The sequence below is a fragment of the Pelophylax lessonae genome (genome assembly GCF_965119305.1).
Source record: "Pelophylax lessonae genome assembly, chromosome: 5".
NCBI lineage: Eukaryota > Metazoa > Chordata > Amphibia > Anura > Ranidae > Pelophylax > Pelophylax lessonae.
Genome location: NC_138772.1, coordinates 166,416,616 through 166,444,216, shown reverse-complemented (window position 1 = coordinate 166,444,216; position 27,601 = coordinate 166,416,616). Strand labels below are relative to the sequence as shown.

Genomic DNA, 27,601 nt, shown 5'->3' with positions numbered 1-27,601 from the left:
GCCGCCATCAGCTGTTTTCAAAGCATGCAGGCCGCTGTATTGGAGGAGCCACGCTAGATCGGCAGTCCGCCGCCATTTTGTTGTAGACCGCATGTCTGCATTGTCTACACAAGCCGCCCGCAGGTCACGCAGGCCGCCATTTTTCGTAGCCTATTGTCTCCTGCATGGGGGCGGCCATGTTTGAGGTGCCCAGCAAACCTCGAGGAGCAGCTGGGAACGCCGGAAGGCGTACACAGGGGGCGGAGCCACTTCCTTTCACCTGGGAAATCTAGTGCAAGACTTCCAGTCTGCACAAGACAACGCTGACAGCAGTTTTAATAAGAAACTTCTTTGCATCTGGTGATGAGCCCTTTGGGTCTCTCTCTCTCTCTGGGGGTCCTAAGCAGGTACGCTGAGGGGCGCTATTGCGCTGGTGAATTAAGAGGTACTTTTTATATAAAAAAAAAAAAGAGGTATTTTTTATTTTAAAAAAAAAAAAAAATGTTTTTTCTTTTTTACCGGCAAAGTGTCCTGGATTAACATGGACCCTGCCACATGTATCTCCACCTGATCCCCTCGAAGTGGCTGCAGGCCCCTCCAGTTCCCCACTTAATAGTGAGTCATTGTCAGCAGTTTTTGGAAATTTTTTTGTCTATCCCCGGTGGAATTGGCTTGTCAGGGACAGGGCGCAAGGAAGCGACCCCCGCCTATCCCCATTTTCATCTGAAACTTCAGTCTGAGCCTATTCCTGCAGTTGCAGGTACCTCATCTGGGGTTGGTGACTCGGGTACTGTCTCTTCAGACAGTGAGGAAGATGTTTCGGCATCTACCATAGCCCGGGAGGAAGCGTTAGTAAACGCACTAATTGTATCTGTTCGGAGGTTACACCATCAAAAGTAGCTGATACTGAGATCCCATTTGGTACTAAGAAACGCACCAAGATGGCGAAAGTATTTTCCTTACCCAAGTGTTTCGGTAATGTAACTAAGGAGGTATGGGGTCATCTAGGACGAGCCCCTACTATTTCCTAAACGCATTAATAGGCGTTATCCGTTCGAGGAATCACTCCTCAAGAGATGGATAGTACCATCTGTGGTGGATTTTCCAATCTCCAGATTGAACAAAGCTACGGTTATCCTATTGGAGGATGCTCCGTCCTTTAAAGATGATCGTAAGGTGGAAACTGTGTCTCGCGCCATCTTTTCCCTAATTGGGTCAGCTTTCAGACCAGTAATTGCTACTGGTCTAGAATGGACCAAGTGGCTTAGAGGGGAGAGATATCCCCCAGGCGGTATCAGATCTGGTGGAACAGATGATACAAGAGTTACAGTTTGTCTGCGACATTGCACTAGACGCCACTCCACTATTGGGGCGAGCATCAGTTTTCAGCAGTGGTCCTCAGGCGTACACTGTGACTAAAATATTGGTCGGCAGACCAAGGCTCCAAGGCAGCTTTGGTTAAATCTCCCTTTTCAGGGTGTGCGCCTATCTTGGGGCCAATTTAGATGAGATTATTAAGGATCTCACTAGAGGAAAGAGCACTTTCTTGCCACCAAGTACTAAGGGTAAAAGATCCCGTCAGAGACGGGGGCCTTCTTTTTCCGCTCATAAAAAGTTTTTTCAGCCCACGGGCGAAAAAAGCAAAGTCCGCCAAAACTCCTTTGGGAGGTTTTTTTAAGGGGCGCTGGTCGGGCAAGCAAAAGCCCGGCTCTTTCAGACCTGAAGATAAGACTACTAAAGCCTGAAGGTGCGCCCCCGCCCATAGCTGGGGCAGGGGGACGTCTTCGCCGGTTTCCGCAATATTCGACTATCCCCGGATCGCTTAAGAGCTTACGGGGGCAGTCACGGATTTAATGCAACAAGGAGTGGTGGTCCATGTTCCTTGGACAGAGCATTTCAAGGGTTCTATTCGAACCTTTTCACAATACCCAGAAAAGAGGGCAAAGTGCGTCCAATTCTGGACTTAAGAGCACTTAATCTTTTTTGTCAGGGTACAAAAATTCAAGATGGAGTCCATTCGCACAGTAGCGGCCTCCCTGCATCAGGGGGAATTTCTGGCGTCCATAGACATCTAGGATGCCTATCTTCACTTTCTTATTTATGCAGGACATCAGCGTTTCCTGCGTTTTTCCATAGAAAGAGTACCATTTTCAGTTTCTGGCGTTACTCCTTGGTCTCGCCTCGACTCTCCGGGTCTTCACAAAGGTGTGGGCCCCAGTCTTGACGTTGTTACGACAACGAGACATATCGATTCTAGGTCACCTAGACGATCTTCTGCTCCGTGTGGAGTCTCCGCAGACTCTATTACTAAACTTAGAGATCACCATGACCTCTTTGCAAGAGTTCGGGTGGCTGGTGAACCTGCAGAAGTTATCTTTGGTTCCCACCAGAAGGCTGGAATATTTGGGTCTAATTTTAGACACATCCAGGCTTGCATGAGGGTCCTGGGTTTGATGGTGGCTTTCTTTGAAGCAGTACCAGTTGCCCAGTCCCATACCCGAATCCTTCAAGGAGAGATTCTTCTCAGGTGTAACCGAAATCCAGATTCCCTGGACAATCGGATCCGGCTGAGCGAGCGGACCAGGGAGTCCCTGGTCTGGTGGCTTCGGTCTCCGATGCTCAGCCAGGGGAAGTCATTCCTACCAATATTTGGACGCTTATCACCACGGATGCCAGTCTATCCGGGTGAGGAGAAATTCTCGGCTCAGGGGCTTTGGTCCCTGGAAGAGTCCAGGTTACCGATAAATGTATTGAAACTGAGAGCGATCAGACTTTGTCTGATTCACTGGACCGAGCAGCTCCAGGGCAGCCCGGTTCGGATCCAGTCGGACAATGCCACAGCAGTGGCTTATGTCAATCATCAAAGGGGCACCAGGAGTGTCCTGGCGGCCATAGAAGTTGCCAGCATTCTTCGTTGGGCGGAACAAATGTTCCAGCTCTCTCTGCGGTATTCATTCCGGGGGTGAATTGGCAGGCAGATTATCTCAGCCGTCAGATTCTGGATCAAGGGGTATGATCTCTTCATCCAGGGATGTTCCACCAACTGTGCCCCCGTTGGGGCACTCTGAATGGGAGCTGTTGGCATCTCAGCTCAACAGGAAAGTGCGGAGGTTTGTGGTTCGTTCCCACGATCTTCTAGCAGACACCGCAGACATGCTGATCGCCCCGTGGGGGCAGTATCAGCTACTTCCCTCCTCTCAAGTTACTGCCGAAGCTTCTTCGCAGGATAGAGGTGGAGGGAATCCCAGTTATCCTGGTAGATCAGGACTGGCCTAGTCGGCCTGGTACGCCGACCTGGTCAGGCTGGTCACAGACGTTCCTTGGCGACTTCCTCTTACGGAGGATCTGCTGTCGCAGGGACCGATCTTTCATCCTGCTTTACGATCGCTGGCTTTAACGGCCCGGTTATTGAGACCCAGGTGCTGAAGGACAAGGGATTGTCAGCTTCAGTTATTCCTACTCTAGTTAAAGCAAGGAAAGCGACTTCCAGAAAGATGTATCATCGTACATGGAAGTCTTATATTGCGTGGTGTGAATCCCTTGGGTTCCCTCCACGTCTTTATTCGGTAGCCCGAATATTGGCTTTTCTGCAACAGGGAGTTGAGCAGAAGCTGGCCTTGAGTGTTATCAAGGGTCTGTTTTCAGCATTAGCTATCTTCTTTCAGAAGGTTTTGGCTACTCATTCCTTGGTGCGGAATTTCATCCAGGGGGTGCGACACCTGGCTCCGCCAGTGCACGCGCCGTTACCATCCTGGGATCTTAATTTGGTGCTGTCGGTTCTTCAGACACCTCCCTTTGAAAATATCAGGGAGATTCCCTTGCTTACTTTATCCCAGCAGGTGGCCTTCTTGGTGGCTATCACTTCTGCACGCAGGGTGTCAGAACTGGCTGCATTATCCTGTTGTTCCCCAGATCTGGTGGTTCATAGGTATAAGGTTGTTCTTCATCCGAATCCATCCTTCCTTCCTAGGGTGGTTTCAAAGTTTCATTTGAATGAGGACATTGTATTGTCTTTCCTATGTCCTAAGCCCTATCATCCTCGAGAATTGCGTTGCATTCCTTGGATGTAGTTCAGGCGATTAGGATATATTTGAATACTACGGATTCATTTTGTAAGATGGATTCACTGTTTGTGATCACGGATGGCCCTAAGAAGGGGTTGCCTGTTTCTGCCGCGACCATCTTTAGATGGATCAGACAGACGGTGGTATAGGCTTATTCTATCTAAGGGTCGGGATCCCCCGTTCCCTGTTAAGGCGCATTCTACTCGGGCGCTTAGTGTTTCCTGGACCTTCCGCCATCAGGCGTCAGTGGTTCAGGTTTTCAAGGCGACTACCTAGTCGTCGGTTCATACCTTTACAAGATTGTATAAGGTTTATGTGAGGGCATCGTCAGATGCCTCTTCTGGCCGCAAGGTTCCTGCAGGCCGCTGTTTGAGGAGACTGTTGGTCTACCTCGAGGGTTTGTTGGGTAGGTCTCATCTGTTTGCTCGATGAGTCCCTTGATACTTCTGGTTGGCTCCGGTTGGGCCTTCTAGATTGGATTTTGATTTCTGTCAATCCCACCCCTCATTTGTGGCACTGCTTCTGGATGTCCCAATTGATGTGAATCAAAGAGGACTACGTCTGTCAATGAGCGACAGAGAAAATTGGATTTTTGTAAGATCTTACCGTAAAATCCTTTTCTCTTAGCTCATTGACAGACGTAGTACTCGCCCCTCTATCATTGAGTTGGGTTGGGTTAAATTCTCTGACACTGCTTCGTAACAGAACTGATTCTCTGTAGCAGACAGGAAGAGGATATACCCTCTGGGACTGCCCCTAGGGTGGAGCCAGAACGTTTTTTCTTTCTGCCTAGTCCTACTCCTGCGGAGGCAGCATAACCCAATTGATGTGAATCAAAGAGGACTACGTCTGTCAATGAGCTAAGAGAAAAGGATTTTACGGTAAGATCTTACAAAAATCCAATTTTTTTAGGGGGGGGGACCGATTATTTCTTTAAATTGCTTATAGAAAGCTAGAAAGCATTCAAATAACCATCGAAAACCCCCGACTCTTGCTGGGAGGCAACTCTGTAATAACATGAAGTATCTCTTCAGTTGTGAAAGAATCCAGGTTTTTTTTGCCTCCAATCCAGATGTGGCCGGACCAGAGTTTTATAAAGTGGCAGGATTATAGTTTTATCTCTGGAATATATCCCATTCTTTATGCATGCTAACATTCTGCCAGCTTTGGCAGCTGCAGCTTGACATTGCATGCTATTGCTTAGTCTATCTTCCACTAGGACCCCCAGATCTTTCTCCATCCTTGATGTCCCCAGAGGTTCCCCCCTAATGAGTAGTTTGCATTTGTTTTTAGCCCCCAAGTGCATTACCTTATATTTCTCCATATTAAACCTCATTTGCCATGTTGTTGCCCACTCTGTTATTTTGTTCAGGCCCTTAAGATTTCTATGTTGTGATGTGAAGTTATTGCCCTGCCTATTTTTGTGCCATCTGCAAAAAGGGAAATTGAACTAATAATCCCGTCCTCTATATTATGTATGAATAAATTGAACATAATTGGTCCCAGAACAGAGCCATGGGGTACCCCACTTACTACTCCAGACCAGTCTGAGCACACGTTATTTATCACCACCCTTTGGACACGCCCCTGTAACTAGTTTTCTATCCAAGAACAAACCTTACAGTCGATGTCTGCAGTCCTTAGCTTGTAAATTAAGCGTTTATGAGGAACTGTATAGAATGCCTTCCCAAAATCCAGATACACCACATCAACAGGCCTCCCCCTGTCTAGTTCGTTGCTCACTTCATCGTAGAATGTTAACGGATTGGTCTGGCAAGAATTTACTGTTGTCCTCAGCAAATTCTTGGATATAGTCCCTTATCATCCCCTCCAGTAATTTACATACTATTGATGTCAGGCTGACTGGCCTATAGTTTCCCGGAATATGTGTCTGCCCTTTTTTGGATATAGGTATCGCATTGGCTTTCCTCCAGTCATTTGGTACAGTTCATGTCCGTATACTGTCTGCAAAGATTAGGAACAACGGTCTAGATATAACCCCACTGATTTCCTTGAGTACTCTGGGGTGTAAGCCATCTGGTCCTGGTGATTTTTTTGCATTAATCTTATCAAGTCTTTCCTTGATTCCAGCCTCTGCTAGCCACAGCGGTACGTCCCAAAAGGAATCCAACAAAGTGCAGAAAAGTGCATAAATTCTGTGCAATGACACTTTGTGTTCCTTCCACCCCAAAACGACTCACCAGATGGAGTGGCTTGTAAAAGTACAAACCAGCTAGTGCGCCTTTTATATATATATATATATATATATTCCAGCATCCACTCTATGTTGTTCCCGTCATGCAGGCACTCTCATGGGTGTAGATAAAGATGTACCATGTTTTGGGAGGAAAGATGAGTCCACATAGTGTGATTCCATAAAACAACTCATTAGTTTATTAAAAGTAAAGTAAAACTCACATTTGTAAGTGTCTTCCCGACAATAAGGGTCCCAGCGCGTGTGTTAGTCTACTCTTCGCCTCCGGCTGTCACAATCAGAGCCACGAGCGAGAATCAGAAATGCGCAATAGAGTCCAGTTTCCTAGTCCCGCCCTACTAGTTTCGTCATTCGACGTCCTCAGGTATCGGCAGCCACTTCATCTGGTGGGTCAGTTGGGGTGATTGGTGGAAGGAGCACACAGTGTTTTTGGCACACATTCATTAACAGAAGATTTGTTGCACAGAATTTATGCACTTTTCTGCACTTTGTTAGATTCCTTTTGGGACTTTCAGGAATATTAAGAACATGGTTTATGATTTTTTTAATTTTTTAACACTTATTTATTTTACTAGACTTTTATGAATGAATTGTTTGTTTTTTATATGTGATTATGTTTCCACTTTTTATCATAATTTTTTCACTAATCATTGGAAATTTTGATTATTATTAAGATTATTGCACTTGCACTTTTTGGTTAGAGATAATAGGATACTATAATACTGAAGAGTCGATTTGCGCTGATTTTAAGTTTGCTGATCCATTTTATCCTGCACACCCCTGCAGTCAATTAGCAGCACATTATACATAGTATTCCCCAATAACCGCTTATAGCCATTGATTGATTTTGGCACTGCATACTTTTTTTGCACAACCTTTAAAAGGGCGCAGAGGGTCATCTAGTCTTGAAGGAAGCAAGCCAGATAATCTCATGGACAAAAACTAATTTTCCAACAATCTCTGTGGTCCACATACCAGGAGTGGACAACTGGAAAATGGATTACCTCAGCCAAAACCTCCTAGGTCAAGGGGAATGGTCCCTTAACCCAGTTATCTTTAATCTGATATGTTATAAATGGGGAGCCTTGGGATGTACACCTCCTAACCTCCAGATTTAAAAATAAACCACCTCTGTGATCAGGACCAAGAATCCTCCAGAACTGTCTTTAGGAGCCTTGATAATTCCCGGGTCTCCATTGAGGTTATTCTATGCGTTTGCCCAGTGCAATTTCTGTCTCTTCTGTTCAAAGATAGAGCTGTGGAAGGTCAGGCTTTGGCCTTGTCTTTTTTTTTTTTTTATAGACTTCTGACTTCACTCTCCCTTGCAAAAACCTTTATTCAAGGTATATCTCACAATAACCCCCTATTGCAGCACCCTGTACTTCCTTGGGACCTCAACTTGGTTCTATCTGCCTTGTAGAACATTTTCTTTGAACCCATCAAGAACATCCCCTTACCCTGGAAAGTGGTATTTTTGTTTTATCACCGTAGTATGGATGGTCTAGGGGATGTTGTTGTTTTTTTTTTTGCTGAATAAACTTTGAGAAGGTATAGGATTGGATACTCCAGAACCACTAGTAATAATAAAAGGACACTTTTCTCTAGGGTGCAATCTCCTGCCAGACGTCTCATTAACTTCAGAGTATAGTTTTCCTATGAGAGACTAGGGGAGGGCAGAGGTAAGGACCCATCAGGAAAGGAACTATTGCCAAAACTAGAGCCAAAAAAGACTAATTTTACCTAACATCCTGGCAACCAAATTGGAGGAGTGCTATATTATCATCAAAGCTTATTTTGTGCAGGCAGCTTCATACACCATGTAATGGCATGCAAAATTTTAGAGAAGGACCTTTTCCAGTCTTCATACCTGTACCTGTATGACTACAGGGAGATTTTTGACTAATTTTCATTCATAACTTCATCACCTTTGTTGCTCACCCACTACTGTAGCAAGGAATATTATGTAGAATATCTGTATATGCCTTTTGTGTTTTATGGCATACTGTAAATCTAATGCTCCTTGCTTGTTAATTCTGTTTGCTTTTTTTTTTAATTATTTAAAACAGAAAAAAATGTATAATTCGTTTTTTAGCTCCTAGGTTGGGACTTACAATGTTATTTCATGGTGCTCAGAACACAATTGTTTTTTTGTTTTTTGTTTTTTCTACGGGTATAAATGTTTATTTAAAGAATTGCAGCATATACATAGGAAGTACAGCTTACACCATGTTTTTATAATTACTAAAGGGGTTTACGAACCATACAGTGTAAATTCGAAATGGGGGCAGCAGTACAGAAGTAAACTAGGTCACGCACAGTATTAGAAGTAATAACCAATGTCCACACATCATCATTTCACCATATACAGGCAGGTAGGATCAAGTATTAAGGCATTAACATCGTAATCCCTGCGATTTGGAGAAAAAATCCAGATGGGTTGGGGTTGGAAGAAAGCAGGGGTGTAAGTAAAAACAAGGAAAAGCAGGAAAAAGGGGAAATAGTTTGGGGACAACTCAATCAAGTAGAGTATTTATACCCCAGGATTAAATCCGAGTCTACCAGATTTGATCAAATTTCTTGTGGAAATTACGGCTTTTGTTTGTTCATTTTTAGAAGGGCACGACATTGTTAATGACCGCTTGCCAGGAAGATATAGTAGGAGGTAGAGGAGACTTCCATTTTATAAGGATTTTCTTAAAAGCATAAAAAGGACCATAAAAGACAACAATTTCGCATAACTGCTCAGTTCTGCATCATTCAGGACACCCAACAGCATTACCTTAGAATCCAAACTTAAGCCTAAGTCACAGGCATCGTTAATATCCTCAAATACTGCTTCCCAAAAGGGACTGATCCTAAACCAGGTTAAAACTACATAAAAGAATGTGTCTTCGACAAGCTTGCATCTACAACATAGAGGGATAACTGTTGGGTACATAGCAGCTAGGTAGTGTAGTATACCCTGTGAAGGAATTTTGTGTAAATCTTTGTATAAACCTATTCTTGGCAGAAACCATATTGGTAATATAATGACTTATTCATCCCAGTCGCCTTCTAACAAATCCACCAGATTAGCCTGCCATTTCTGAAAAAGTCTAATCAATTTGACCAAATGTGTGGCGGAGAGTCTCAGATAGATAAAAGGATAAAGTTTTCCCTATCACTTTTGAAGTGAGTAACCTCTCTAGGGGGTCAAATTCAAGGGTGATGGGGTGCAGGAAATTGGGATTTCACCGCATGTCTTGGTTGTAGATATCTAAACCTCTAATTAGGAAATTTGTATTTCATCTTAAGCTTGGCAAAGCTCATCAATTTCCCCTCAGACATCATATGTTTCAGTGCTGCAATACCTCGAATATCCCAGATTTGTGGATCTGTCAGGGCCCACAAATGAAAGGTAGGATTGACCCTTAGTTGCATGTAAGGAGAGACAAGGGAGCAATACCATGCTCTCGCCTGTCTCCAAACTATGATGGTGGTTCTCATCAGACAGGTGAGCGATAAATGAGCACGAGGGCTCCGAAAACCAATTTACTGAGATTGCCATAAGGCCCCACGAGTGCTGCCTCCGCAGTAACTCTGGATGAGAGAACCACCCTGTACGGTGAATAAAATCACTGCCCAATAGTACATCTGAAAGTCTGGGAAGGATAGGATCCTTTGGGTGAGTTGTAGGGTCTTTTTGGCAAGGGGAAAAGTCTTTCCTTTTCATACAAAAGAGAGGTATAGAATAATTCTTGATTCACACATACATTTCTAATGCTTTATCTCCTTTTTTTCCCCCATTAATGCTGACTCTAGAGTGTAATTGGAATATACACAGCGCAGCTTGGCCCTGTGACCAGATGGATGTTCTGAAGCGTCATAGCTTGCTTTGCAGTATTGTGCAGGAAGCGTTGTGTAAAAGTATGTACATCATGTGCTTTGAAGTCCTTCAAAATCTGCCTGGTTTTAAGGAATCCCAAGGTAATTTCATACTGTAATGCGTTAAGTTCTTTAGAAAAAAAAAAATGATAAGTAGGAAAGCTGTCCATTAATAATGCTTGACTGTAGAGCTTCAAAAAAAATAAGTGTATTTACTGTTTGTCATTTCTAAAGTGTGTATTTGGTTATCTTTGCTCATTTCCATCTCTGCTTTTGCTCTGTGCTGTAGTAAGAATAACTGAGTTCCAATTTTCATCTGTTGAGAATTGACCCTCAGAACAGATGGGTTTCAATCAACATGCATGCCACTTGCTTGGGCCATTTATGCAATCTATTCAAACTAGGGTATGTGGGTTCAACTTTTTTTTTTTTTTACCTAAAGTACAAAGGAATATATAAAATATTCTAAAACTTTTCACTCTACTGATCAAAAACAATATGTTATCATTTGCTGCAATTCATTTTAATCCTCTGGTAGAATAATTAGAAAATATGGCTGTCAAAAAGAATTTATGGACAGTTTTAGGGTAGTTGATGCAGGGCCAATTGGTCATAACGTGTGTTTGTCTCACAACAAATGTCGGTATTTGTAAGTTTGTTAGGGAGGAGAAAATATATCAGTATCAAAAGCTCAATAATATTAAGAAATCTGTATTTTTTTTAAGTGTTAATATAAAAAAATATAAATAAATAAAGCCAGTACATATGTTTCTGCTTGAAATTACAGATTTCCGATTTATTAATCATGTATATCTGCAAATCTCTATTTCAATCAGCCACTAATCCAGTGTTCTAGTGTCAAAATGTTTGCTTTGCTGATTTTTAATCTTTGTAAAGTGTCATTAAACCCCAAAACTGTATGTGTGTCTATTTCTTTGTGTGCAGAAGCTTGTAACAAATTGTTTCCCTATTAGTAAATACCTAGTTGATCCTGCCCATTTCATGGGCTCCCTTACTGTGTCTGGCAACAATATAGCAGACAGTTCTCTGGCTGCAACGTTGCCACACTCATTGCGCATGCCCAGCCAGCTCTTCTCCTCTTTCCCTCTCTGGAAGCCGAACCACAGGATTGTTTACGCTAGCCTGAGAGATGGCTCCACAGGTTGAATGCCAGGTGCCTGCTTCCTTCCTGTCTGTCTCTGTCTCTCCTAAGCCCACAACCCTTACTGCAGCCAGCTCCTATATTGACAGTCTTTCTTCTCCCCCTTAATCTGCCTATGGGATAAGCCTGGCTATGATAGGACTGCCTCCTCATCTCCTATCAGCCAAGGGAAAGAGACAGGCATGGCAGTTGGCTTTTGCAGAAACTTTTGTGATTGTGTTAGCACAACGGAAACCTGTTTTCTTTCTCATCCACAAACGACACAGAAAATGTTTAACCTTCAAGTTATACTGCCTCTTTAACCACTTCAATACAGGGCACTTTCCTCCCTTCCTGCCCAGGACAATTTTCCCCTTTTAGCGCTGTTGCATTTTGAATGACAATTGCACGGTCATGCAACACTGTACCTACACCAAATTTATGTCATTTTCCCCCCACAAATAGAGCTTTCTTTTGGTGGTATTTGATCACCGCAAGGTTTTTTCCTTTTGCTAAACAAATAAAAAAAGACCGAAAAGTTTGAAAAAAAAAAAAAAAGGTTTTTTGTTTATGTTATACAATTTTGTAAATAAATAAGTTTTTTCCTGCACTGATGAACACTGATGAGACTGCACTGACAGGCACTGATGGAGTGGCACTGATGGAGTGGCACTGATGGGGTGGCACTGATGGGGTGGCACTGATGGGGTGGCACTGATATGCGGCACTGATAGGCACTGATATGTGGCACTGATAGGTAGCACAGATATGCAGCATTGGTGGGCACTGATAGGCAGCACTGCTGGGCACTGATAGGTGGCACTGATGGGCACTAATGGGCACTGATAGGCACTTTTAGACACTAAAAGATGGCAATGATGGGCACTTGTGGGCAGCACTGATAGGGGGGGCACTGGCAGGCAGCACTGATGGGAAGGGCAATGGGGGGCTCCCCTGGTGGCCATAGTGGGCATCCCTGGGGTCATAGTGGGCATCCCTGGTGGTTCTAGTGGCATCCCCCCCCCCGAGGGTCTGCACTGGTAATCAATGATCTGATTACCAGTGCCGATCCCCCCCCCCCCCCTGTCAGGGGAGCTGCCGATCGGCGCTCCTTTACTCGTGCCTGTCGGGCACGAACTAAGGAAAGCCGATCAACGGCTGTTCCTGTTTACTATGTGACCAGCCGTGATTGGACACGGCTGATCACATGGTAAAGAGCTACGTCAGTAGTCTCTTTACCGAGATCGGAGATGCAGGGTGTCAGGCTGACACCTCGCATCACCGATCGCCGCTCTGCGCGCCCCCGGGGGGCGCCCAGAGCTGTATTATCCTGCCGCCGTCATATGACGTCCAGTCAGGATAATACAACCACATTCCCGCCGTCAATTGCCTATAGGGCGGGCGGGAAGTGGTTAAAGAAGATTGGACATTGACAAACTGTAGGCCAGCTCAGAATAACCCCTCATGCTGCCAGCAGGCCTCAAGCTTTTTTTACTAGTTAAACCCAAGCACATAAACCCCTCCCAAAAAAAATAAATTTGAGGCCCCCCCACAAACATGTAAGAATGTAAACGCACATTTTGGGGGCGCCTGCGCAAGGTGATTGCTATAGACATGTTACATTTTGCCACGCACACTGGAGTGGGAGCAACAGTTTTAGCAGCAGAACTCATTCATAGCTATAAACTGATGACCTGTAGAGGCTTTTAAAATGCGCCTATGGAAAAAAAATTGTATACTGAAGTTGGTTGCTATGTCATGGACACACACAATTTTTAGATTTAACATGTTGGGTATTAACGCGGCACAACCTCATTATTTATATTTTATGAAAAAAATTGGGTATTGTGTTTGTGTGCCTTAATTTTAACTTTAGTGTATTTTTTACTGAAATTTTGCATTTCCTAGACCTTTGCACTAATATTGTGTAAAATAAAAACTGGAGCTACCACCGTTTTATTCTCAAGGATGACTGCTTTCAGAAAATTATATTTTGGGGGTTTTATGCAAGCTTAAACGTGTGCAAAAATGCGCAAAAATGTCTCTGATGGCGAAAGGGTTTAAGTAGACCATTTCAGCTTTTGTTCATACAGTGCAGGCCACTATAAATCTGAAATATCATCCTGTTGCATCTGCCAGTACTGTTTCTAGTCTTGAATTGTTTAAAACTCATAAGGCTGCAAAGATTTTCCCTTTGTAGCCGCTTTTCCTACCGATAAAGCGTCTCTATATGTTGCATCTGTTTTTATGAGAATTTTGTTTCACTGTGGGTGTCTCACCCTAGCAAGGCCCTTACTGTACCAGTGGAAGACATATCTGTCTTTAAAGGAACTACATGTCATCTGAGTACCACAAACCAAATGCGTTATTTAATTCATATTCAAAGCAAACTCATCCATCCACTTCTCCTTGCTTTTTTTTTGCTGAGAAATCACTTTGAAAAGCATCACCTAGCATTTCTGGCCATGACCATCTTGAATAAGGGTAGATGATTCATGCAGCATATACTCTCTGGAATCAGTTGGCCCTTAGCTCAGGCAGGCAGGGTGTGCTTAGTTGATAAAACCCATCCTGAAGACTCCTGGGAATTATCTGAAGATATGTAAAAAAAAAACAAAAACAAAGTTTAAAACAAGTTAATATGTTATACTTATGACTTACTGTATTTACTAATGCTAGCAGCTTAAGGATTAAAAATAGTCTGATTCAGAGTGTGAAGTTCTGTTTTAATAACCCAACCTAGAAGTGGTTGGAAGACCTTTTCGGAGCTCTGTTCTCACTGGCAAGTCCTCCTCTACACCTGGTCTGGCTGTGATTTACTTTATTGGACCATGTTTGTCTGATCAAAATCCTTTAACCACTTAAGCCCCGGAGGATTTTCCTGCTAAAAGACCAGGGGGTATTTTGCGATTCGGCACTGCGTGACTTTAACGGACAATTGCGCGGTCGTGCGACGCTGTACCTAAACGAATTTGACGTCCTTTTTTTCCCACAAACAGAGCTTTCTTTTGGTGGTATTTGATCACCTGTGCGATTTTTTGATCACGCGCTATAAACAAAAAAAGAGCGACAATTTTGCAAAAATAGCAATATTTTTCACATTTTTTTATATGAAATTCCCCCAAAAATAAATGTAAAAATCAAAATTTTTTAACATTTTTGGCCAATTTGTTTTATCCTACCTATGTTTGGTAAAAAAAATCGCAAAAAGCGTATTTTGATTGGTTTGCGCAAAAGTTATCGCGTTTACTAACAAAGGGAAAGATTTTTGTCATTTTTGTTGTTTTTTTTTTTTAACGCGTAATGGCGGCGATCTGCGATTTTTTTTTTGCGGTACTGCGACATTGCGGCGGACAGATCGGACCCTTGACTGACATTTTTGACACTTTTGGGGTTACCAGTGACATTTCTACAGTAATCAGTGCTATACATATGCACTGTTACTGTAAAAATACACTGGCAGTGAAGGGGTTAACTTTATTTGGGAGGGAGGGGCTGTGTGTGTCCCTAGGGGCGTGATTCTTACTGTGATTGGCTGTGGCTCTAGCTGTAAGGACACTGATCAACGGATCTACATAGTAGATCCATGTGATCAGTGTCTTTACAGCGAGGAGAATGACAGGCAGCTTGTTTACACAAGCCGCCTGACATTCTCCCTCTCCCCCGACGATCGCCGAGTGGCCGGCGGACAACGGGTCCGCTGGTCACACGCGCGGGGGGGTCCGTGACCGCGCGGGAGCGGGAGCGCGCCTCCGCGGGCGCGCGCTCGCTCCCCAGACCCTCCCAGGCTAGTGACGTTAATTAACGTCACTCTGCCTGGCAGGGGCTGACCGCCGCAGTAAATCTACTTGCGGCGGTCGGCAAGCGGTTAAAGCATTTGTTACCCTAAAACAAAAAAAATGCACCTTGTTCCCCAAAGCATCTTGTATAGCACAGGTGCTTCTGCTGTGTAATTTGGCCCTACGTATCACATAAAAAATACCTGGCTGATTCTGCCAGTTTCTGCCCTTCCCTCTGTACACTGACCATGGTGTACCATGACTGCTGAGCCCTGACACTGTGGTCAGTGTACGTGCCTTTGTCATCAGCAGCCGTCTAAAGCTCTCCTCTGTCTCCCTCTGTCCTCTTCCCCCCCTCCCGTCCCTGCCTGTCTGCTCCCACTAGCGCCGCTCTGCTCCCCTCCCAGCTGCTACAAAACTGTTCTCTTTACACCATCCCCCTCCACCATCCGCTTACAACCTGTATCCTAGTTCTTGTGCTTTATTTAAAAAAAGCTGTTTTCTACCTTTTTTCACAGCTCCTATCGGCGGTCATGTGACTCGGTCACATGACTCCCGGCTCTTTCCTCCCTGCCTCCCCGGCTAACGTCAGAGGATGTTCTCGTCCCCGCTTGCTGGAGATGTCGGACAGGGAGAGGAGAGACCCGGGAGTCACGTGAGCGCCGATAGGCGCTATGAAAATAGGTAGAATTTTTTTTTTATATAAAGCACAGAATGCTACTGGTGGCAGAAGCACTGAAAGATACCAAAGAAGCAGACTGCAAAGTCATCTCCCATTGTGGATGTCCAGAAACACGCCTTTAATTTCTTCACTCTCACAGCTTCTAGGTTTTAAGTACTGCTCCCTTTCCACCCACAAAGTCTAGTATTTCTCCGCAGGAAAGTGCACCCCCACTTTCCACAGCAGGGGGATGTCTGTTGACCTTTGCAGATGCTTGGACAGCATGAATTCCAAATGCCTGGGTCCCAAGCCTACCAACTCGAGTTTCGCTCCCTGTCCTCTCCTCGTTTCCCTAATTCACATCTTCCTGTGTCTCCTCACACTAGAATATCTTCATTCATCCCTCTGTGTCCTTCAGATCAAGGTTTCATTGACCCAGTTCCTGTGGCAGAACAGTTCCAGTGGTTTTACTCCAACCTATTCACTGTTCTCAAAACGAAAGGGGGCATTATGGATCTCAAGGCTCTTAATGTTCACGTGAGTCCAAAATATCTAGACTAAATCCACCAGATCTGTCGATGCCTAGTCCACCAGCAAGGCCTTCTGGTTTCTGTAGACATTAGACATGCTTATTTTCATGTTCCCATCTTTCCAGCACATCAGAAATTTCTATGCTTTATCATGGGGACCCTACACCAGTTTTTGTAGCCTCTTTGGTTCTCTGATGTTCACCAAGGCGCTGGCTCCAGTGTTAGGCATTGTTATGTTCTCATGACATCTCCACTGGGATATTTAGGCATCTCCTATTTAGGCATCTCCTCTTGAGGGAAAAATCTGTAAGGGCTATGTCAGACAACATATCTCTAACTGTCCCGAGGTTCGTGTGGGTCCTTAACCATTACAAATTGTTGATAGAACAGAATTATCACTTGTAATATCAGGGCATGGTGATAGACATGTCTGAGGGAACAGTCTGTAAGGGCTCTGTCAGACAACATATCGCTAACTGTCCAGACATTTAAAGTTTGTGTGAATTCTGAACCATTACAAAATGTTAATGGAACCGGCTTATCACTTGTAGTATCTGGGTATGGTCCTAGATGTGTCTCAGGCCAGAGTTTTCCTTCCACAGGAGAAACTTCAGGTTCTCTTGTCTTAAGTTTGAACTCTTTAGTCCAGAAGGCGTTTGTGCCTCTGCTTGTGCATGTACATTTTGTGGCTGAATGTAGCCCCCTTTGTTGCAGTTCCCTTTGCCCAATTTCACTCCAGAAATCAGCAGTGCAGCATTCTGTCATTGTGCAGCAGGTTAATCCTGTTTCTGAACAGACTGATTTGGTAATGGCAAAAACCAGGCTATCACTGAAATGGTGGGCCAGGAATCAGGCTCTGAAGTCAAGAAAGTCCTTCCTTCCTGTCTTTTGACGAATTCTGACAAAGGACACATTAGTCTTGTCGGGCTAGGAAGAATTCTTGACATCTTGCTGGTGGAGGGTTCTTGGTCATCAGGGAAATTTTATCTTCCAGTAAACAATCGGGAGCATCAAGCAATTTTGCTGCCTCTTCAGGGTACCACCAACCTACTGGATCCAGGTTCAGACAACAGCATGACAGTGGCATACATCAACCATCAGGCAGCAACTAGGTGTCATTGCGGTATGAGAGGTGGAGCAGTTGCCTTGTGTATATCCCAGACATAGCCATTTTGCTGGAAAATTTCCTTTGCCAGCAGTTCCTGCACCAATAGGTGTTCTAGGAGCTGTGTCGCAGGTGGGGGCATCAGATGTGGACCTTTTTGAATCCCCTCAAACTGAAAGGGTGATATTGGAAGTATCATGAGGGTTGTAAAATCAATGCAAAATTTAATCAGAAATGTGATCAAAAGCCTATTTCCCTGGTTAGGGATATTGTCTATGTCCTGTACTGTAATCCAAGATATGGAATTTACAGCTAAATTTTCATTTTTGTCTGTTAAAAAGCATACAAATTGTATTTGCTTGGAATCCAAAAGCTCATTTTTGGGTTAAAATTTTTATCAGTCGATTGTTGTGTGAATTTGGGTTATTCCATGCATTAGAAAACGCAAAGAAATGGAAGAAAAGAAGAAGGCAAACTGGATAAAACTATTATAGAAAAAGAATCAGAGGATGTAGAAATGCACTAGAGCATAAAAACATCAGAATCCACCATTTGAGAAATTGCCTTACATATCTTTTGTTGGCCGCTTAAATGAAATGTACGAATATTATTGTCATCGGTAACAGTGTTAACATGACTCTAGAATGCTGGCATAAGAGTGAGGAGCCTTTCTTAACCAGTGTCATGGAACCCTAGAGTTCCCCAGCAATTCTGAGCAAATTCTTACCTCTGTTGCCACCACTGATCTTTTTAGGTATCTTTAAGGGTACTTTCTTCCCACTCATTACCTGTGTAAGAAACATTCTTTTCACTGATAACAAGTGTAAGGAGCATTCTTTCCATTGACCACCAGTGTAAGGAGCATTCGTCCCACTGACCGTCAGTGTTGCTCACTAAAACACTAATAATTCCCCAGATCGCTATGAGATACATTTTCTGAAGTCCTCTATGGATTTTGCATTGTTGCACAATATTGTGTATATCAAATCAAGCAGCAGAAGGGTGCATTTGATAGGCTCTCATACATGTGCAAGTCTGATCTCTTTCTATGGTAATGACAGGGATTCAAAGTACTGTACTTTAGCATTTTTCTTTGATGTGAAAGAGGAACAGCCAATGGGGAACATTCAGCATTTTGCCAAACCCTTTATTTTTCCATAATTTATGTTTATGCCCTGTGATTTTTGAGCATTGTTTATAATAAGACTGACATATATTTTTAAAGATGAACTATCATGATTCAGCATCTACGTTTTAAAGATGAACTATCATGATTCAGCATCTACAGTTTGAGTAATGTACAGGGGTATCTGTGTGTAGTGAGAGTTGCATTATGGAAGTTCAGAGTTGGGGAGAGACAACAAGATTTGGGGGCCTCTGATTTTGGTCTGTAAAATACTACAGTATTTCACAAAAGTGAGTACACCCCTCACATTTTTGTAAATATTTTATTATATCTTTTCATGTGACAACACTGAAGAAATAACACTTTTGCTACAGTGTGAGTGTACAGCTTGTATAACAGTGTAAATTTGCTGTCCCCTCTAAATAATTCAACACACAGCCATTAATGTCTAAACCACCGGCAACAAATGTGAGTACACTCTTAAGTGGAAGTGTCCAAATTGGGCCTTAAGTGTCAACATTTTATGTGGCCATCATTATTTTCCAGAACTACCTTAACCCTCTTGGACATGGAGTTCACCAGAGCTTCACAGGTTGCCACTAGAGTCCTCTTCCACTCCTCCATGACGACATCCCAGAGCTGGTGGATGTTAGAGACCTTTCGCTCCTCCACCTTCCATTTGAGGATGCCCCACAGATGCTCAATAGGGTTTAGGTCTGGAGACATGCTTGGCCAGTCCACCCCTTTACCCTCAGCTTCTTTAGCAAGGCACTGGTCATCTTGAAGGTGTGTTTGGGGTTGTTATCATGTTGAAATACTGCCCCGTGGCCCAGTCTCCTAATGGAGGGGTTCATGCACTGCTTCAGTATGTCACAGTACATGTTGGCATTCATGGTTCCCTCAATGAACTGTAGCTCCCCAGTGCCTGCAGCACTCATGCAGCCCCAGACCATGACACTCCCACCACCATTCTTGACTGTAGGCAAGACACACTTGTCTTTGTACTCCTCACCTGGTTGCCGCCACACACACTTGACACCATCTGAACCAAATAAGTTTATCTTTGTCTCATCAGACCAGTAGCCCATGTTCTTAGTCTGCTTGTCTTCAGAAAACTGTTTGCGGGTCATCTTAAAAGAGGCTTCCTTCTGGGACGACAGCAATGAAGACCAATTTGATGCAGTGTGCGGCATATGGTCTGAGCACTGACAGGCTGACCCCCTCACCCCTTCAACCTCTGCTGCAATGCTGGCAGCACTCATACATCTATTTCCCAAAGACAACCTCTGGATATGGCGCTGAGCATGTGCACTCAACTTCTTTGGTCGACAACCTGTCCTGTTAAACCTCTGTATGGTCTTGGCCACCATACTGCAGCTCAGTTTCAGGGTCTTGGCAATCTTCGTATAGCCTAGGCCATCTTTAGGTAGAGCTACAATTCTTTTTTTCAGATCCTCAGAGTTCTTTACCATGAGGTGCCATGTTGAACTTCCAGTGATCAGTATGAGAGAGTGAGAGCAATTATACCAAATTTAACACACCTGCTCCCCATTCACATGTGAGACCTTGTAACACTAACCATGACACTGGGGAGGGAAAATGGCCAATTGGGCCCAATTTGGACATGTTCACTTTGGGGTGTACTTGAGTTATTTTGAGGGGACATCAAATTTACACTGTTATACAAGCTGTACACTCACTACTTTACATTGTAGCAAAGTGTAATTTCTTCAGTGTTGTCACATGAAAGATAAAATATTTTCAAAAATGCAAGGGGTGTACTCACTTTTGTGAGATACTTTATATTGCAGTATATTATGTATGTGCAGCTATTGTGCTGTTAGTATTGTTGTAATATGTCAGGGGTTTAGCAGTACGTATTTCTGAGTTTAAAATAACAGACCACTACTCTGATCACCAATGCTTAAGAGTGACACTTCCACTGACCATTAATGGAACTGCACTTTTTCACTGACCACCAATATGATAGAGCACTAGATTTTTTTTGGTCTTCACTTCTTTTCTGGCCAATAAATGTTTAATTTCAATATTCTTGTCATATAGACCGGGACTGGGCAATATTAGCAGGGGTTCTCCAAGACCTGCAAGTTATTTTAAATGTGTTCCCCCATAATAAAACAGTTGAGAGAGACTAGTTTAAAGCCAAAGAAGGTAAAATCAGAAACTAGCAACTAATAAAAGATTAAAATGGGCAAAATAACAGGTGGTAGGAGACTGAAAAGGAGCTGGGAACAAATTAGTTGTTGAGGTGTTTGGATGAAGGAAGAGAAAATATGAGTACTTAATGTAAATTCCATCATGCAGTAGAACAGTGATCCAAAGCATATTTCTAAGCTGTGCAAAGCCTAGTGAAGACACAGGAAGCTGCAGTACTATGTTTGATGGATTTGATGCGCAGTCACCAAATTTTAACACTATTGCGTCTTTGTAGGAGGAGCTTCTCTTAAAATGACAAAAAATGCCACTAGGCCATGTGATCAAAAGTAAATATAAAAAGGTCACATTATGGGGAAAATGCACCAAACCTATATAATACTGGTACTGGAGTATGATCCAAAGTAACTAACTATACAAAAGCCACCTACTAAGATGGTACAATAAGCAAAAAAAAAAATGTTGGAGGTGGTCACATTCATACTCAATAAAAGCATAAATCCCCAGGAAAAAGCAAATCCAAATAGGAGGAATATAATATTCAGAAGATCATCCCAAGGAAACGCATCTAGTCACAAAAAAGTATTTCTCTTACGTCCTCCGACAGTCGCCGCCCACTCACAAGTCTTCACCAATGGTATTGACCTTTGCTCCGTAGGAGTAGCTAGGCAACAAGAATTGTTAATACAAAGCTTTTAACATAGACACACCCCTAGGGGCTGTCCCCTCAGTCAATACCTCCCTGCACCAGCATTCCCAACTCAGTTTGACTTTGCCTAGCTTAGGAGTAGCTGGCTATCCTGTGCTGGGGCTCAGTCTCAGCCTTCTACCCTTTCTTTGATTTTATTTCAAGTATTTTTCTCTTTTCCTTGCTAGCTGTTATTTTGTCAGCCTTAGTTTAGGGATCTTCTGATGAAGAATCATCATGCGGAGCTGGGTCTCGGACTGGCTGCCCTGCATCCCAGGGCTGAGAGCCAGATGGACCCCCAGCCTGCCATCGAGCGTTCAGCTTAGGTTTTACCCTGGCACATTGAACGACCCATCCCTGTTCGCTGCAGGGATGCTGCCTGTGAGGTGGCTACCTCACTGGACGCCATGACTGCGGTCCACAAGCGTCCTGGCTGCGGCACTCCCTGTCTGCCCTGATAGCAGTTTGTCGCTGGAGACGGCTCCCCACGCCATCTGGTACAGGAAAGCACTTTCTGTGTGGGGACCTTCTGTATGGATGTCAGTCTGTGGCTGTGTATTACCCTCCATGTCTGTGTAACTGTTGGCTCCCTGTCAGATCCCTGTGTGGCTGCATGCCTGTGGGCTGCGAGGGGGGGCCATCCTGCTCTGCTGTTTATTATGCTCTGGGTGCAGTTTGTGTGCAGACGTGTGTGTGCGGCGATCCGCCATTTTATTTGCCTGTATACTGTGACCGGCCCTGTCTCTATGCAGCGCCGTGTTTTTGGCGCCATTCGCCGCCATTTTGGCGGGCGATACTACTCATGCACATGGCGGCGCCATTTTATTGTAGCCTTTTTCCCTCTGCCGAGCGGCCATTTTGCTGGCGCCTTCCATAGGCTATTTCAATCAGTCAGCATTGCATCATTTCCTCTTTCCCCGGGAACAGCGATCGGTGGCAGCAGTCTGGTGTGCTCTCTCCAGGTTTTTACCTTTCTGTCCTGTCATTCCTTGCTCAGTATTTGTCTATCCCTGCGGGGTCAGTGCATACAGCAGTGTGCGGTGGGCTGCGCTCACCGTGGTTTTAAAGGGCCAGTACCTTTATTGCTTTTCTGTACTGGGGCATGGATTCTGAGGATAGCAAGTTTCCCCCTGCCCTGGTGGGGGACCAGGGGGCTTCTGCACCCCCCGAGGGGGCTGATCTGACCACTGTAGTGGCTTCCTTGGTGTCTCAGGTGCAGATGCTGCTGGCTGAACGATCCGCAAAAAGGGCCAGGTTATCCATTTCCTCTGATTCAGAGGGCGATGTGGCTGCTGTGGCTGGCGTACCCTTCTCAGGGTCCCGCTTATCTTTGGACCTTGTGGGGTCTGAGGGAGAGCCTGAGGTGGAGGGGGTTGATGTTTCTCCCCCTGGCTCGCCTGAAGAGCTTGCACTCATGAATGAGCTGATTGCTTCCATAAAGGATACCTTGCACCTGGAGGATGAGCCTACTCCTCCTGCTAGGATGTCTGCTTTCGGAACACAGAGGGCTCGCAATTCAGCGCAGGTTTTTCCCTGCCCTGCTGAATTTCACCATACGGTTAATGAATAGTGGCGCAATTTAAAGAAGCCTTTACTTTGCCAAATAAGTTTAAATTACTTTATCCGTTTGCGCCTGCCACCGACGAGCGTTGGTGTGTGGCGCCTCCGGTGGATCATGCGGTAGCCGTTTTGAACAAAGCTACTGCGGTGCCCTCCGAGGATACCCCGGTTTTCCGGGACCCTACGGACAGGAGAATAGAGTCTCTTGCCTGTCATGCTTATATGGTGGCTGGTTCTATGCTGAAGCCTATTTTTGCTTCCATTATGGCGGCACAGGCTGTTGCTGATTGGACCAAGATGCTCAGGCGCACCTTGGCGGCTGATTCCGCTTCGCCTACCACTTTGGCTATGGTGGACCAGATCCATCAGGGTGACATGTACTTGTGTGATGCGGACTTGAATTTAGCTCCCTTGGCTGCGCGCCTGTCCAGCGTGGCGGTACTGAACCGGCGTCTGATTTGGCTGAAGAATTGGTCGGTCGACCAATCTTCTCGCAAGACGCTGGCGGATTTTCCCTACGCGGGGTCTCGCCTTTTTGGCGAGGCTTTGGATACCCTGATAAAAGGGGTTACGGGGGGCAAGAGTACTCTCCTGCCCCAGTCTTTCAAGCATAAGTCTTTCTGTGGAAAGCGGAATTCCTCGTCTAGACCCTCTCAGGGGTCCTTTTCGTGCCTTTCGTTCGCAGTACAAGGGCAAGCCCTTCAAGGGCCAAGGCTCCCAGAAGAAGCCTAGGGCAGGGAAGCAGAAGTCCGGCCAGTCCGGTTAGACTTCCCATACCACTTCCGCCTGAAGGGGCGCCCTCACCCGTTTCTGGGGTGGGGGGACGTCTGCGCGGTTTCCTACAACCTTGGCTGGCCCGCGTTCGGGACAGGTGGGTTCAGGAAATAGTTCGATCTGGTTACAAGATCGAATTTCTCTCTCGGCCGGCGGGCAGATTTTTTCCCTCAAATCTTCAGCTGTCTCCGGAGCGCTTGCGGGATTTGCACCTGGCGGTGCGGGACCTGCGGGCCCAGGGGGTGGTGGTCCCGGTGCCTCATCGGGACAGATTTCGGGGGTTTTACTCCAATCTGTTCACTGTGCCCAGAAAGGAGGGCAAAGTGCGTCCGATTCTGGACTTGAAAGCTCTGAACCTCTTTGTGCGGGTTCGCAAGTTTCGCATGGAATCCCTGCGCTCAGTGGTGGCTGCCCTGAGTCCGGGGGAATTCATGGCCTCCATCGATCTGAAAGATGCGTACCTACACATCCCCATTTTCGAGGGTCACCAGAGGTACCTTCGATTCGCCATTGCGGAGGATCATTACCAATTTGTGGCGTTACCTTTCGGTCTCGCTTCGGCTCCGTGGGTTTTTACCAAAGTGCTGGCGCCGGTTCTGGCCCTGTTGCGAGCACAGGGCATTGCTGTCTTGGGGTATCTGGACAGTATCCTGATACGGTCAAAAGCCAGTCAATGCCTGGTGACCGACCTGTCCACCACGATGCGGACTCTGCAGGCGTTCGGTTGGACCATAAACATTCCAAAGTCGACTCTGTGTCCTTCGGTTCGCCTTCCCTACCTGGGAATGATTCTGGACTCTGTCCAAGCGAAGGTCTTCCTGCCGGAAGACAAGCTTTGGACTCTTCAGGACGAGGTCAGGTCCCTCAGGGACAACCGGCACTCGTCTCTCCGGACATGCATGAGATGTCTAGGTCTAATGGTCTCGTCTTTCGAGGCGATCTCTTTTGCCCAGTTACACACGCGGGGTCTCCAGGCGGAGATTCTGGCCGAGTGGGACGGGCGGACGCAATCCCTGGATCTGCGAATCTCGTTGAGCCACGACACCAGAAGGGATCTTCTGTGGTGGCTCCAGTCCCCGGCGGTGTCGGGGGACAAGTCTTTTCGTCCATTGTCATGGACGGTGCTCACCACGGATGCCAGCCTGTCGGGCTGGGGTGGTGTTCTGGGCGTTGTGTCCGCCCAGGGAACTTGGTCGGAGGAGGAGTCCTCCCTCCCGATCAACATTCTGGAATTGAGAACGATAAAGCTCTGCCTTCTGAGATGGACGGACCGGCCTCGCCGGTCTTGGTACGCAGACCTCGTGAATCTGGCGGTCGACGCTCCGTGGCGTCTGCCACTTCGAGAAGATCTCCTGTCTCAAGGGCCGATATTCCATCCTGCTTTACAGTCGCTGGCTTTAACGACCTGGCTTTTGAAAGCCAGGTCCTGAAGGATAGGGGTCTCTCCCCTGAGTTCATTCCCACTTTGATCAAGGCTAGGAAAGCCTCTTCGGGGAAGATTTACTACCGTACTTGTAAAGCTTATTTTGCCTGGTGTGAGTCCAGGGGGTATTCCCCTCGCTCATACTCGGTGTCGAGAGTGTTGGCTTTTCTTCAAACGGGCGTGGACCAGCGTTTGGCGTTGGCCACGATTAAGGGTCAGATTTCTGCGCTGGCCGTTCTCTTTCAATGCCCTGTGGCGTCTAATTCATTGGTTAGCTCCTTTGTTCAGGGGGTGCGACATTTGGCCCCTCCTAGGAGGGACCCTTTACCTCCATGGGACTTGAACTTGGTTCTGTCCGTGTTGCAACAGGCTCCCTTTGAAAAGATCAGGGAGATCTCGTTGTCTCTATTGTCCAAGAAGGTTGCCTTTTTGGTGGCGATCACTTCGGCTCACAGGGTGTCGGAGCTGGCAGCTTTGTCCTGCAATTCTCCCTACCTGGTGGTCCACAAGGATAAGGTGGTCCTGCGGCCTAACCCATCTTTTCTTCCGAAAAGGATATCGGAATTTCACCTGAATGAAGACATTGTCTTGCCTTCGCTCTGCGCGAAGCCTAAGCATCCGAAGGAGGTTGCCTTACATTCCTTGGATGTTGTCCGGGCGATCAGAGTGTACCTGTCGTCCACTAAATCCTTTCGCAAGTCGGATTCCCTCTTTGTCCTTCCTGAGGGACCTCGGAAGGGCATGGCGGCGTCGGCTGCGACCATCGCCAAATGGATCAGACAGATCATTGAACAAGCCTATGCCTTGAAGGGGAAGGTTCCTCCCTTCCCTGTGAAGGCGCACTCTACCAGGTCTTTGAGTACGTCTTGGGCTTACCGTCATCAGGCTTCTGTGGCCCAGGTGTGTAAGGCGGCGACTTGGTCGTCCGTTCACACCTTCTCAAAATTCTATAAGGTGAATGTTCAGGCATCGGCTGATGCCTCCTTTGGCCGTAAAGTTCTCAGTGCGGCAGTCTCCTAGGGACCCTTGTTTTCATGGGCCCTTGGTTGTTGGGGTGTTTTACCCCTGGGTTACTTGTTTTTCCTGGGTTGTTGCTCCTATTGAGCACGTTTTTTTCCTGTTGCCCAGTTGGTTCTCTTACTGTGGTAAGGTTCCTTTCTCTGATGTGGGTACTGCGTTGCCTTTCTACGGTTGCGTCTTCCACCCCTCATGTCTACACTGCTTTGGGACATCCCATTGGTGAAGACTTGTGAGTGGGCGGCGACTGTCGGAGGACATAAGAGAAAACTGAATTTTTGTAAAATCTTACCGTAAAATTCCTTTCTCTGAGTCCTCCGACAGTTGCCGCCCCCCGCCCCTCTTTTGGGGTTTTTGTGTACTCTTACTGCGATGCTACCAAACTGAGTTGGGAATGCTGGTGCAGGGAGGTATTGACTGAGGGGACAGCCCCTAGGGGTGTGTCTATGTTAAAAGCTTTGTATTAACAATTCTTGTTGCCTAGCTACTCCTACGGAGCAAAGGTCAATACCATTGGTGAAGACTTGTGAGTGGGCGGCGACTGTCGGAGGACTCAGAGAAAGGAATTTTACGGTAAGATTTTACAAAAATTCCGTTATTATTTATTAGGCTCAAGTCAGCATTCTTTTAAAAACTGGGCATTCAGGAAATGAACAGTGGGAATTCTCTACAACTATAAAAGAGAGGCCATACACAAAATAAACCTGTGACTTGAGCACTGGGTATATAAAAGCAATAAAAATAACATGCAAATTGCAAAGATGAGTAGTAAAGCTTATTATTCAATAGAACATATTAGATGTGTCCATTCGACCATAAGGGGTGGCTGGGCCTAAAGAAAAATTCTTGTTATCAGTGATAAAGGTAACCACATCCACCGAATGCTTAAATAATAAATGTCAGCGCAGTATGCAAACACCTAAAATGCATGCTGGGGTAGGTAGGATAGGGTATCAAAATGATATAAAAATAGTAATGATCACAAAATCATTAATTGGCCACTTCAGATGCAGAACAATGTAACGGCATCCTTTTATGGATTATATTTAGTGCTCCGCATAAATGAGTACATCCAGACAGATTTGTCAGAAAACCTTTCCTTTCACAATCAATATTTTCTATGGGACACTATACTACAAAATACTCCCACAAATGTGGGCCATTGATTGCAACCAAGATTTGTTAATTTGCACACACGAAAATATATTTTTCCTAACAAATTCATTAAAGACCATGTTGCAAAAATGAATACACTCCAATGGAAGTCTTAGAAGCAAAGCTAAATTTTAGAAAACAAAATTCTATTTAACAAGAATTCAACTACAAGTGAGTCTAAATATTCATTAAACGGGTGTCCAGCAGGCAGTTGATTATAAAAGGGCGTTACTTAACAAAGAAAACACTTTGCCATTCCATTCTGTCAGCAAAGGCACCACATGGAAGAGAAATGTCACAAGGCCTGAGAAAGAAAATTATTTCTTTACACAAAGGTGAAGGCTA

General features: G+C 45.3%; 1 protein-coding gene across 1 annotated transcript in view; it reads left to right on the top strand.

Annotated features, from left to right (window-relative positions):
• TOPAZ1 (testis and ovary specific TOPAZ 1) overlaps positions 1 to 27,601 on the top strand; it is a gene marked incomplete at its 5' end in the record, with an annotated part of 460,121 nt that overhangs the window by 349,301 nt on the left and 83,219 nt on the right. Inside the window, one exon of the mRNA XM_082257639.1 lies at positions 10,060 to 10,224. Within this exon, the coding sequence (XP_082113765.1) occupies positions 10,060 to 10,224 (165 nt within the window). The remainder of the gene's footprint in view (positions 1 to 10,059; positions 10,225 to 27,601) is intronic.